At 30.0% G+C, this 13,280-nt stretch overlaps 4 protein-coding genes across 4 annotated transcripts; 2 read left to right on the top strand and 2 right to left on the bottom strand.

Annotated features, from left to right (window-relative positions):
* Positions 1–24: 24 nt before the first annotated feature.
* Positions 25–1,518, top strand: Spt4 (Transcription elongation factor subunit spt4). Its single transcript, XM_083099089.1, has 4 exons — positions 25–296; positions 402–508; positions 775–830; positions 1,345–1,518. Exons 1-4 carry the CDS (start codon positions 234–236, stop codon positions 1,461–1,463), a joined length of 345 nt encoding a protein of 114 aa, XP_082955215.1. The 5' UTR covers positions 25–233; the 3' UTR covers positions 1,464–1,518.
* Positions 1,153–5,172, bottom strand: LOC145971431 (uncharacterized). The gene is made up of 6 exons (XM_083099059.1): positions 3,526–5,172; positions 3,021–3,411; positions 2,771–2,934; positions 2,545–2,686; positions 2,232–2,374; positions 1,153–2,086 (listed from the first exon to the last, which is right to left on the bottom strand). The coding sequence occupies exons 1-6, from the start codon at positions 4,678–4,680 to the stop codon at positions 1,868–1,870; spliced, it is 2,214 nt and encodes a 737-aa protein (XP_082955185.1). The 5' UTR covers positions 4,681–5,172; the 3' UTR covers positions 1,153–1,867.
* A 140-nt stretch (positions 5,173–5,312) lies between these two features.
* Positions 5,313–5,944, top strand: Mago (mago, exon junction complex subunit). Its single transcript, XM_083099087.1, has one exon. The coding sequence runs from the start codon at positions 5,422–5,424 to the stop codon at positions 5,860–5,862; it is 441 nt and encodes a 146-aa protein (XP_082955213.1). The 5' UTR covers positions 5,313–5,421; the 3' UTR covers positions 5,863–5,944.
* A 2,157-nt stretch (positions 5,945–8,101) lies between these two features.
* On the bottom strand, positions 8,102–13,273 carry LOC145971857 (lysophospholipase D GDPD1). The gene is made up of 7 exons (XM_083099919.1): positions 12,937–13,273; positions 12,743–12,785; positions 11,634–11,815; positions 11,342–11,562; positions 10,851–10,984; positions 10,649–10,766; positions 8,102–10,517 (listed from the first exon to the last, which is right to left on the bottom strand). The coding sequence occupies exons 1-7, from the start codon at positions 13,058–13,060 to the stop codon at positions 10,392–10,394; spliced, it is 948 nt and encodes a 315-aa protein (XP_082956045.1). The 5' UTR covers positions 13,061–13,273; the 3' UTR covers positions 8,102–10,391.
* Between the last annotated feature and the right edge of the window lie 7 nt (positions 13,274–13,280).

Here is a 13,280-nt window from a genome sequence, read left to right on the forward strand (position 1 = left end):
CGAAATTATTTTGTAGTGTCAAACGGAACGCGCCAAAGGAAAAGGAATTCTTCATGATGGCCAATCAGCTTCATGTTTTTCCGGAAATAATAAAACGTAACGGGAGACGATTGGCTATACGTCACTTCCTGCCACACTACCGCATCAATACGGGAAAGACCTATAATTCTATTCCAACCTTAAAGTATATAGTCAAAATAATAAAATTATTTGTTATTTGTTATAAAAAATAAATGGAGACTGTGCCGAAAGATTTGCGTGGATTAAGAGCATGTTTGGTATGCTCCTTGGTTAAGGTACGTCTTTTCTTAAAAATAAGTCATTCAATAATTAATTCTTTATATGTACACAAGGTTTATTTATATTTTCGAAATAATTGCATTTGTAATTTGGCCTTGCAGACTTTCGAACAATTTGAGTTTGATGGATGTGACAATTGCGATGAATTTCTGCGCATGAAGAATAATAAGGATAATGTTTTTGATTGTACGAGTTCCAACTTTGATGGGTAATATGCAATAACACATATACAATTATGCTTAAGAATAACTTTTTTGGCATACAATAGTATATTTCTGTAAACATTTAATATCAGCATAAATTTTCTATATTTGTAAAGAATATGGAAAAATTATCAAAAATATATATGTCAAGAAGCTGATGTATTATTATTATATTATAATATACAAATTAATGTTACAGTTTAATAAATAATTCTATTGTCAAAGATAGAATCTCATCACAATTTATATAATCTATGTTTATTTTCTCTAGAATGATTGCTGCAATGAGTCCAGAAGATAGCTGGGTATGCAAATGGCAAAGAATAAGTGAGTAATTTGAAAATATGATGGTACCATTTAAGAATAACTAACATCTTCTATATTTATCATATTAATTATAATTGTATCATTTCTTATTTTATATTTGAAGCATCTTTTCAAAAGATTTATTTCAAAGTTATAAGCAATATAAAGAATCAACATATGTGTACACAAATCTCATTTATAACACGTGCTTACAGATTATATATATTATATATTTTTTTAGATATTATAATAAATATATTTATTTCTGAAATTTTTCAATTTTAAACGTATAATACATTTATATATATATATATATATATATATATATATATATATATATATATATATATATATATATGCACATATATTATTCTTACATACAAATGTTGATATTTATCAAGGAACATATCTGTATATATAACTTTTTTAAAGTGTATTTAAATAGAGTAATGTGCAATCTCTTTTTAGGAATTAAAATTTCCTGTTTAATTATTGCAATTATGGCCAGCGTTATTAGAGATTCTGTTTGTTTCAGATCGTTTCTGTAAGGGTGTTTATGCTATATCAGTATCAGGACGGTTACCAGCTGGTGTCATTAGAGAAATGAAAAGCAGAGGAATAGTGTATAGGCCGCGCGATACAAGTCAACGTTAATTATTATAAGAATAATTACAATTTTTTTATATGTAAATAAATTTATAAATTAAAATCTTTTTAATTTAAAATACTGCATTAACACCACATCATTGTTTAAAATATAAATATAAATATATTTCTACATTTTCGTATATGATTATACGTTATAAGAATTTTTAGAAAATATAAGAACTAAATAAATAAATGGCATAAATATGTGTAAAATTGCATTCTGTTTACTTATGTACATATAGGTGATTTAATTTTATTAGTTAATGAAAATTTTATCAGAGCTCTACTTTTGTATAGAGATTTTTCTCAATATTAATTAAATTTATGAATTCTATAATAAGATATGTATGTAAAATGCATATTCTTAGTCTATAAATTAGAAAACATTGCAATTGTATGCAGAGTAGCATTTAAATGTGACTTCCTGGACATATATTTGGTTGATAAAGTAAAGAGTATCGCATTATCGGCAATTGATTGTTTACGCAATTAAGCCACAAATTCGCGCATGTTACATGATAATTATTATCATTATAAACCACTCGACCACTCGTAATAACTGTTAAACACAGAGAACAAGACACACATTCTCCCTGATGTAATGGCCAAGCTGGTAGCTCAGTAACAATCTGTAATTGGTACAGTGACAATCTGTATATATTGGTACAAATGCATATTCTATAACAATAGAATCTTTGCTCAAAGATGGATGTAGGTATTTAAGAACAATATATGTATAAGCAAAACATTAACATTCATATAATCAATGCTTACTGGTATGTTAGCATAAAAAGGTTCCATTTCAGCCCAGATCCGATCAATATCCATTAAAAGATCATCAAATCCGATAATATTTATGTCCAATTCTTTGTATGAAAAATTAACACGTCTACAAACAGCTGCAACTTCAGCTAATTCTAGAAACAAAAGACATTTTATACGTTATATGTCTTGTGTATGTATATGTGAACAGTCAATGATATATTCTTAAAGATTTAAAGCCAATATGAATATATTTAATTATAAAAATGTTTTGATATAATATGCAATATTTTATACATATATACAATATTCAAAGAACACCTACGGCAGAGAAAATTGTATCCTTGAGCTGAATTTAAAACTTCCTGCAAAACTAATTCTGACGTTATATTAGTAAATATATTGGCTGCAACTTGTAGCAGTAAAACACAACTTTCCATATATTGTTTCCATTCCCAATAAATAGTCTGTAATAGAGAAATGTTTGATAAGATATGATAAAATCAACATCTCTACATTTTAATATTTTGATATTTCGATTATGTGTGTACCTGCTGTGAAGCTTCTACAACTTGATCTTCCTCTATGTTTGAAGGTAAAAATGATTTAAGATCTAAACTAGGCACAGATCCTGATCGTGGCAGTGCTTCTGACGGACCACTAATCAATTCTACACTATTTATCGAAATAGCATCCTCTTTCTGAACATTCTTTCCTAAGAATAATATACTACTTGATTTAAAAAGAAATAAGACGCAAGCAAAAATAAAATTCCAGCATGTGTTGCGAAAACGCACTAACCTGACTCTACCAATTGTGCTTCAATCCCGTCATCGAGTTTTAAATTATTAAACGACTCAGATACTTCAGATATGAAGTTTAAATCTGTTAAATTATTGTTGTCAACATTAGAGTGCGCTTTACTAAACTCAAAATCTGCAAATACATTGCTAAAGCTTTCAGTATCCGAAGCATCTGATATGATTGTGGGATGATTAGCGGGTGGTTGTTCCGCAGACATAAATTCTCCGAACTCGTCGGCTGATTGATTATTAACAGTTAAATCTAAACTTGCATCATTCACAACAGACGTTTCCTGAACTAATGCACGCAATGCACTGTATTTATCTTCGACTTGTTGCAAGCTCATTAAATCTTGTTGAACAGAATTAGACATATCTACTGTGACAGCCTACAGATAAATTATAGATGTATATCAGCGAAAATATATTAACTTTCAGCTTATGTAAATATATAATGATGTGTGTACTTGCTACAATTATATATAATTGGTATACTTATTTACCTTTGGTGTTAACTCTGCTTTAGGTAATATCTCCTTATCATTGCTAAGAGATATAGGCTCTATTATGCTTGCCAAATTGTTAAAACTGTCATTATAATCTTTAGGCAAATCATTATTTCTGATCACAGTATCTTTAAGTATTACTGTTTTTGACTGATTCTTTACTCCACATTTAGAAAATAAATCCAATGGGGCTTCTATTGCAGACTGATCCTTATTTTGATATGGTAAATTTGCAGGTGCAGATGTGCGAATTTGAGTATTAATATGTATAGCTTTCGTTCCAGTGGTGGTTTTCTTAACTTTGTCGATTGTTTTCTTCACTCCTAGATTATGATTAGCGAGTCTGCTGCCAATTGCGGAACCTTGTTTACTATCCCAAATTGATGCAGTAGGAATGCTAGAAATCGGCGCGCTTTGAAATTCAGTAAAGTCATCGCAGGACTCATCAAAGGTTGATGCTGATGCAGGTGGAACATCGGTTTGAACACGCTGAGTTGATTTTATATCTTTAAACAGATTATTGAAACTATTTGCAGTTGCACCAGACATTAGAATCTTGCTATCGGAACACGACGATTTTCCAGATGTATTATTCGAAAAAGGTATACTTGCATCAGGCATTGCGTTCACATGAGATCTACCTTTAGCTTTTCCTTTAACATCAGGAATATATTTTCCTTCTATACCTATACTATTGACATTGAACTCCTCGTTAGCATAATATTGAAATTTCTGCGTGTTTATCTGCGCAGTGGGTTGCAAGTTCATTAAACAATCTATGTTTAAGTACGGCGTCGGCGGGAAAGGAAGTAAATGCAATATGTCAAGACTGTTGAAGGTGTAAGAAGTCTGTGCAGCGGCAACGAGAGCCAGCACGACGTACAGCTCTTGCTCGGTCAGCTGTCCCGCGTACTTCTGGTTAGCTAAATTCCATATGTGACCGAGTACCTCCGTGGGCAACTGGCTGGTGAGCAGCAGCGGAAATACCTTGTTGGTGTCGACGAGCAACTCGGTTTGCATGCCGTTCGACCTGACTCGATCGTCTCGCACCGCCTCCCACACCATCTTGTAAACTGGCGGCAAGGTAGTCGAGTTGGTCCACAGCCAACTCGGCAGCTGATTCAGTCTCTTGTTCGCGTGGCTCTTATTCATGTTTGCGAGGATCAAATCGACGAATCTCGTCGCTACGAACGTCGCGAATAACGTAAAAAGCTGATCGAGCTCGCGTGAGAATTCATTCTAGCTCAGTTGTTAGCTTGATGACACGCGAAGACAAGTCATCGTTCCTTGATGCCGTTCGCAGGAATTTATAATGCGAATATTTCATTTTTTTCTGCACGGTGATGTTCACGTAGACGGGAAGCGTACACAACTCACCTTTACGTCAACTGACACAATGACGTCAATTTCATCCGTCCCCTCCCATGCCTTTACATAGGATTAACACCGTCAAATCGTGTCAAAATATTCGTTCATCATAAATTATTTAAAAAATTGAACTATACTCTTATCAACTAATTAAAAATTATAACGCGTCATTTATCTGTCAAGCTTACAATTAATCTTCACACATCTGTCAAACGCTTAAAAAGACTGAAACGTGAAAGATAAGAGGGAAGATAACAAAATTATGTGCGCCATATTTTTAAAGACGATGACAACCAATCGCGTCGCGATGAACGATTTGATTCAACAATATGGCGTAGCCAATACGATACCGCCGTTTGTCCGGACGAGCCAATCGTTGGTCGCGTGATTGAAAACGCCACTGAACGATATAATACAAATCAATCTAATGTTTGTTTATGGCAGACGTCAACGACAATCCGAACCTTTCGTGGACCGTGCTCTCGTGTTAAGAGATACTTGAAGCTAATCGTAACCAGGATCAGGATGTCGACGGACTTTTACATACGCTATTACGTCGGTCACAAGGGCAAGTTCGGGCACGAGTTCTTGGAATTCGAGTTCCGGCCCGATGGCAAGCTTCGCTACGCGAACAACTCCAACTACAAGAACGACACGATGATCCGCAAAGAGGCGTACGTGCACCAGTGCGTGATGGAGGAGCTGAAGCGAATCATCCAGGATTCCGAGATCATGCAAGAGGACGACTCGCTGTGGCCGCAGCCGGACCGCGTTGGTCGGCAGGAGTTGGAAATTGTCATTGGTGACGAGCACATATCGTTCACCACGTCCAAGACCGGCTCCCTCCTGGACGTCAATCAGTCACGTGATCCGGAGGGATTGCGCTGCTTCTACTACCTCGTACAGGATCTCAAATGTTTGGTGTTCTCTCTGATAGGGCTGCACTTCAAAATCAAGCCCATCTAGATCCCCGACCCTGCTTCGCTATATCCAGATATTATTGTAATATGACTCTTTTCTATTCCAATAAAGTGTAACATTATTTGTACCTGTTTGGTTTTTTATTTATTTACGCGAGCGATGAGATGGATTTTGTGATATTAAATTGTAAAAGTAATAATAGATATTAGATTGTGATATTAGATATTAAATTGTAGTAATTCATGAATATATCATAATCTGATCTAGCCTCTTTGGTTCTTGTTTTTTTTATATGGCTGAGCTATGGGATAAAAGTAATAATAGATATTAGATTGTGATATTAGATATTAAATTGTAGTAATTCATGAATATATCATAATTTGATCTAACCTCTTTGGTTCTTGTTTTTTTTATATGGCTGAGCTATGGGATAAATAAGATAGACATATATTTAGAAAGAAAAGTAGGAGAGAGACAGAAATTTAGCTAGAAAGAACGTTTATCTGAGAACGACGGTAATATTAATGACAGATTATTCGCGATTCGTGAATAATTTAAAGAAATCTGATTGGTCGAATTTGACGAATTTTTCACCCATATTCAACGATTATGATTGAATCGTGTGTGAATACAAGTATAAGCTGCATGATACACGTTCGTTTCTCGCTAAAGCAATCTGCATATAAATAGGTATAAATTGACATATATAATACGAAGGTGAAATAAAACATAAGTAATATGTTGTGTTGTAGCACGTGATAACAATGTATTGCGTCATACGTTATTATTTGACTTAATCTTGCGGATATTTTCGAACTTTCTTATAATAATAAAAGTGTTCAAGAAGCTAGAATTATTCTTCTAAAAATATAAATTTGTCGAGATAAATTTTGAGGATGATAAGTTTTGAATATTACAGAAAATGGAATATATAGACATATTTTATTGACTGAGTAATCTTATTTCAGTTGCAAGATAACCAAAATGTCTGCCAAACAGGATACGTCAAGCAACGAAAACATCAACAATCAGGATCGTAGAACTCAAACCGACTCCATTCACGAAAGATTTCGTACAATGGATTATGTTTATTGTGAAGACTGCAAAGGCAAGATTGAGTCAAACAGAACCTCTATACAAAAACACTATGAAAATAAATCACATCCCTCAAGTAGTAGTTGTAGATATTGCAAAGGCAAAGTATTTATATATCGAAACGTGATAAATGAAGATAATAATGTTGACAGCCTAAGTCGTACATATATATTTCATAAATGCATGACATAAAGATGTTTGTAAACAAGAGAAAAATAGACACTTGATAAATCCTCATGATATCTCTCTGTCACTTCTCGTGCATAGGTTTTAGAAATTCAGAATCTACATTCAAAATCTTTAATGATACTTAATCTCTAAAAAAAATTGAATTGTATAAATTAGAACAGGTTTAATTTGATAACGCTATATACAAAATATAAATTGGAATATTTACATATTACATCTTATATATATTTCCATTTTTAGAATAATATTGGTATATAATGTATTTTATATGTTACATACCTCAAATTTATTTTATATATAAGTCAAAAGATTTTGAATATATTCTATATAAAATTATTTAAATTTCTTCCTTCAGATATATGTTGATATAAGTATAATTCATCTTTTATATATTGTGTATACACGTACAGATATATTTGCAAATTTTTTTATATAGCCATAATACATCTTTACATAAAAAGTACACAATTAAAGAAACAAAAAGTTATGTAATAGTTTCTTAAAATGTAACATGTACATATACATCTTACTACATTTGTAAACATTTAAATATTATTTATATAGTAACAATTATTAACATGTATATACAATTACATATTTTAGTAAATTAATGAAAAATAAATAATAAGAGATGTAACTACATATACATATATAATTTTTAAACTAAATTTTTATAAATTTAATGTAAAATTATTATTTCAAAAGTACATGTCATATTTTTGTAAAAATGTATTTTTTCTTACCTCATTAAATATTAACTTTTAAAAATAGAGGATTTATTTTATAAAATCTATATTTAACAAAGCAATATAAATATTTTATATAAAACTTTAATAGGTAAATATTTATATATAACTTTAATAGGTGAAAAAAGTTATTCTTATTTATTATAGAATGAAAACTTATAAACTTTGAATTTACAAATTCACAAAAATCGATTTCAAATACAAAGGTACATGAATTTGTACATAGTTTATTTTTCTATAATTAACATTCATTGTAAAACACTTCCGACATTTTAATTACACATTATAGAACTTTGATTATTTAATATAAACAAGATTATTTAATATAATTTTAACAAAATTTTTTAGTACATTACTTATTTAACTTCTTCCATTGTATTAAATACAATTTATCAAGTCAATATAAATAATTTATTTAAATACATATGGAATTTTTGTTCTTCCGATACATATACACGTGCATAAATTTATAGATTCAATAACATTTATACAGTCGCATTTCTTTTTTACTATTAAAATTTCAAGAAAACTTATACAAAAGATTTATATCTTTATTTAACATAAATATCTTTCTATCTTTATTATTATGTCACGTAAGACATAAAAGCATTAGATTTGTAAGATTAATTATATATCTTCAATAAAAATTCAAATATAACACAATTGTAATAAATTCAAATTACCAACATATTAACTAAAAGTAAATGCATATTATAGGACTTCTATGACTGTTCTATTAGACATATATGTATGGAGCGTGTACGTGTGTATATATATATATATACATATTTCTTTTAGCTATAAATATTGATATCTTTCATATCTCTCTTTGGTATTTCTTTATGTATATATGGTTATTTTCTTTTTATCTGAATATGTATATTGCATACATATATGATGGCACATATACACACAGATTTTTTATAAAAGAAGTTTAATTGTGTATAAATTATATATAATATATATATATATATATATAATAAGTTACAAAAGATGTGTCATTATCATATTTGTTATAAATGTGTGCAACAAACTGCAGTTGAATATATTAACATATTTTAATTGTTCAATGTGTAATGTTTGTTCTATGTTTAAAGGATTAAAAAAGTATATATATATCCAACATATAGATATCCATATAGACAAATTTATATCAATTATATTAACTGTAAAATGCCCTGTATGCAAATACATGTAATTTCATACATAGAACATGCTTCAGGAATACATTCATTGAAAAAAAACAATAAGTCCTGAAATATGTCCTATATACATTATTAGAGTTATATAAAGTTAATACTGGTATTATATACTGTGAACCATAAAATGTAAATGTATCATACTCAAGTACAATATTTGTAAGTGTACATAAATTTGCTTATTTAATAGAACTCTAGTCACATATAATAGGGCTTTCGATTTCTTATTAATGAGACTGATACTACTTTTTATCACATTCATTTTACGAAAAGTAAATTCCTTATATCATATTCATACATACTAAGGACATATCACGATTAGTATGACTCGATTTTCTTTTCACACTTTAAATATATATCCTCATGAAAATGTTAAAAATTATTTAACAAATGCACCACAGATCAGACTATTTGTTATTTCAAGCCTCTGAATGCTGCTAATACTGGCCCCAAAGAGATATAGTAATCAATAGGTATTTTGTACTAAAAATTGGGATATGCACGCACATACACGCGGACTTTTTTAAGACATGCGAATTTGTTTCCTCACAATATATTTATAAATGTGAAAGAGGAGGTGTATTATAAGTAGAAAGTTTTGGTAAAGAAACTCACCAGATTAGAATATATTAACTTGTCCAATTATGAGGAGACAAAGCATGCCTATCCCATAAATAAAGGTATTCCATATATACAATATATGGAATCTAAAACTACTATGATAAATAAATTTCAATAGCAAATTAGATAAACTGTATATATAACTATATTATAATTTATAAAAAAATTTTTCAATTAAATTAATTATTTGCAGACTATCATTTAATCATGTGCGCAAAATAATTATTAATATTGATTAATGTATACTGATAATTATCAATACTGAATCTTAATGTATTAGATTATTGTAAACTAATAATTCAATAAAAACAAAAAGAAACCCTCATTATGCTTTATCGACAAGAAAAATGTCTATCAAGAAGAAAGACTAATGAATTAGAGATTTATGAGGCCAGAGCAATCTTATTCCGCGAGTGAACGCTTGCACAATTAATGTACAGTGAACTATAGTGTGTGCAATATATTGTATATATAATTTTGCTAATGAATCGATTTGTATGGGTTGTCGTAATTCTGACAAAATTTATCGAATTGGCATTTATATACAGAACATAAGCAAATAGTTCTGCTTTGCTTATAAAAAATATACTACTTTGTTTTTTCATATAATAGCTTATATCTTCACACATTATGTGGCAGATATCTCTTTACAGACATAAATAATTTTGCAAATTTTCTCAACATTTTGAGTTATCTGGTGTATACTCTTTAAAAATGTAACCATTCAATCCATTGCATGATTTTTTAAAAATAACTTCAATTTTGTTGGGTAATCTGTCATAACACCAGTTGCTCCTAATTCAAATGCTTTTTTAAATTCTTCATCTTTGTTCAAAACCCAAAAGTAAACCTATACATAGACATATATAATAAGCAATAGCATTAGGAAATTAAATGCATAATCATGTGAATAAAAAATATATATATATATATATATATATATATATATATATATATATATATATATATATATATACTTACATGTATGCCTCGTGCTCTTAGATGATTAAATAAGCATGGCCTCATTAACAGTACATTAATTGTTCGTACGACAAATTTTTCCAGTGGTAAAAATGTTGGACTAGGCCCGCCTTTGCGTCTAGAAGAAAAATGCAAGAAAGATTCATTTGTGTGTTGTAAATCTATTGTTGTAATTCTAAAGAAATATTTCAGTTATATTTACCGCAAATAGATTGAAGGTAAGAAAATTTCCAGATGTGTTTCCTTTAGTGGTACAAATGGCAACAAGCCAGTATACATGAGAAATACCAATATTGTCACACGTTGCATTGAAAAAAGCAGGTTCACATTTGGATTCTATAAAAAAATCGAGAATATTATAAACAACTCTATAAAAGAAGTTTATAAAACAAATCTATAAAAGACTTCTTTCTATTCTATTTGTTTTATATTTAAAAAAATTAATTATTAAATTAATTATTATTCTTTATCAGGTTTGTTGAAATTCCTTCCATCAGTACTACATGATGTAATAAATACATATTTTATACATCAGTTATAAGTTAATTATATTCTTTTATAATAAGATCAAATATCAAGAATAGCTAAGTAAAAGTTATCAAATTTTTAATAAAATATTATTTCACATTTTTTCAATAATATATTGAGTTAAATTTTTAAAGATTTTAATAGATTTGCACACCACTAACATACCATTTTATAACATTTCTGTGTGACCTCATCACTAAAGTTTCCCCAAACTGTATATTCCTCTCTATTGTATTGTTTTATAAGGTCAGAAACTTTTGATATAAGTCGATCATCATTGATTTTAATATCAATGTTAATAGGAAGAGTGGGAAATGCCTCAAAGACCTCTCGTAGCAAGGCAAATCGTCGATCTTCTTCCCTCGCAGAACCAACATACTCGACATCTGTTAACTACAGCTTTTAAATAATTTTATTCAAAAGTATAATTCATTCTTAAAATAATAAATAATAATACCTGGCTCAAAATCAATTGGTAAACGTTGCTTTAAAAGTGGTAAATCTTTGTAATCCAATTCAGAAATATTTTTATCTACACCAGTGCTGCGTAAAAGATTGTGATCGTGAGAAACTACTACTTCGCCATCTCTTGTAAGATGACAATCTAACTCCAACATTTGAGTTCCAATAGCCACTGCTCTGTAATTGTAAGTAAAAATGTTACATATCACTTGGCAGTGTATATGTATCATGTGAATGAGCAAATTATTAATATAATTTCAAATAATTATGAACAATTTCAAATAAGTATGAAGTATTTAATCAATAATCAAACAAATTACTGATATCCATTGATATACTGATATACTGATAATTACTGATATCTATTATTGATGTATACTGAAATATCAAAAATATCCTTGTTGATAAATCAAAAGTATTCTTGTAGTTTTATTGCAATTATATTAATTTAATGATAGACATAAAGAACTGCAGGAAAAATTTAATTCAAATATATTATAGTACATTTGGTGCTATTATAAAAATATGTATTTCAAGTAATTAACTTTTTTAAAGCTCACAGTTTATCACAATTTTGTCCTTTATACTTTTAGCGGCATGTTTGACAAATCAATATTAATGTAATTTTTTAAAATCAATATTAATGTAATTTTAATTTTACTTTTCTGTACATATCTAATTAACATTGCATAATAATGTTAGAAACTAATAAAGTTCATAATATAATTCTTGATTGTTATATTAAAATATAAAAGTCGTATACCAAATATATACTGTTCGTGTATCTGTGTATATAATTTTGTATCTTGTATTTTAATGTATACTCTATATAAGTTTATATTACTTAATTGTGCAACAGATATCTTTTGCAAGGATATAAAACACCAACGTTAGATCATAAAAATTAACATGGAACATTTCTACTTCTCTGTTGTGTATCATACGCAACGTATATTTCAGATAAACCTATTTACAAGGATGTGAAATACGTATCTGATAATGACATTAATTTATTCACACTGGCAACTGGTGTGGTGAAAAATTCTCGCAGTCTTAGCTTAAAAATACACAAGAGTCTTGAGTAAACAATATATTTTAACTAACCGTCTAAATGCGCACATCGTGTTCTCATAGCTCTCGCCCGCTCCTAAAAGGGTATCATATACAGCAAAAATTAATAAAATTGATACAGAGAGAGGACACTCATACGCGCATCGCAACGAGAAGAGACCCGAGACGAGGGAGGTAAACACATGGGGTGGGGGTGGAAGGAGAAAAGGACAACGACGACGACTCACCGCCCCGGTGGCTGATGTGCTGGCACAGAAACTTCACCCTCTTTTTCTTGTGCAGCAGGGTAGGATACTTGAACAGCAGCACCGAAGTAAGCATGTAGCCGCCAATTAACGTGTACAGCAACATTTTTTCGCCAATCTGTCAATCCGTCAGTCCGTCCCACGTTCGTTCCGCGCGCTTGAATCACATACCGTGCATATTCACCTTGGCTTCAACCTCGATTTGATGTTTTTGACCAAACAATAGACACAAATAAACGATAAGATAAGAGCAGACAACGTGAAGACGGCGTGAGAGCAGACGACGTGGCGATGGCGCGTTGTTCTCGGGGACGTTTTCTCGCGCA

Source organism: Camponotus vicinus, unplaced genomic scaffold, assembly GCF_025532165.1.
Source record: "Camponotus vicinus isolate PSW18456_S1 unplaced genomic scaffold, iyCamVici1.0 SCAF_5, whole genome shotgun sequence".
NCBI classification, from domain to species: Eukaryota; Metazoa; Arthropoda; class Insecta; order Hymenoptera; family Formicidae; genus Camponotus; species Camponotus vicinus.

What these genes read in the sequence shown, in the direction of transcription:
- LOC145971431 (XM_083099059.1), bottom strand. Translation starts at nt 4,680, where the DNA reads ATGAATAAGAGCCACGCGAACAAGAGACTGAATCAGCTGCCGAGTTGG. An exon ending in AAGCAGAGTTAACACCAAAG is followed by an intron (nt 3,412 to 3,525) that starts GTAAATAAGTAT and finishes ATTTATCTGTAG; the next exon opens with GCTGTCACAGTAGATATGTC. An exon ending in TTGTAGAAGCTTCACAGCAG is followed by an intron (nt 2,687 to 2,770) that starts GTACACACATAA and finishes TCTCTATTACAG; the next exon opens with ACTATTTATTGGGAATGGAA.
- Spt4 (XM_083099089.1), top strand. Translation starts at nt 234, where the DNA reads ATGGAGACTGTGCCGAAAGATTTGCGTGGATTAAGAGCATGTTTGGTA. An exon ending in TGGTATGCTCCTTGGTTAAG is followed by an intron (nt 297 to 401) that starts GTACGTCTTTTC and finishes TTGGCCTTGCAG; the next exon opens with ACTTTCGAACAATTTGAGTT. An exon ending in ACGAGTTCCAACTTTGATGG is followed by an intron (nt 509 to 774) that starts GTAATATGCAAT and finishes TATTTTCTCTAG; the next exon opens with AATGATTGCTGCAATGAGTC.
- LOC145971857 (XM_083099919.1), bottom strand. Translation starts at nt 13,060, where the DNA reads ATGTTGCTGTACACGTTAATTGGCGGCTACATGCTTACTTCGGTGCTG. An exon ending in ACCAATTGATTTTGAGCCAG is followed by an intron (nt 11,563 to 11,633) that starts GTATTATTATTT and finishes TGTAGTTAACAG; the next exon opens with ATGTCGAGTATGTTGGTTCT. An exon ending in CACAGAAATGTTATAAAATG is followed by an intron (nt 10,985 to 11,341) that starts GTATGTTAGTGG and finishes ATTTTTTTATAG; the next exon opens with AATCCAAATGTGAACCTGCT.
- Mago (XM_083099087.1), top strand. Translation starts at nt 5,422, where the DNA reads ATGTCGACGGACTTTTACATACGCTATTACGTCGGTCACAAGGGCAAG.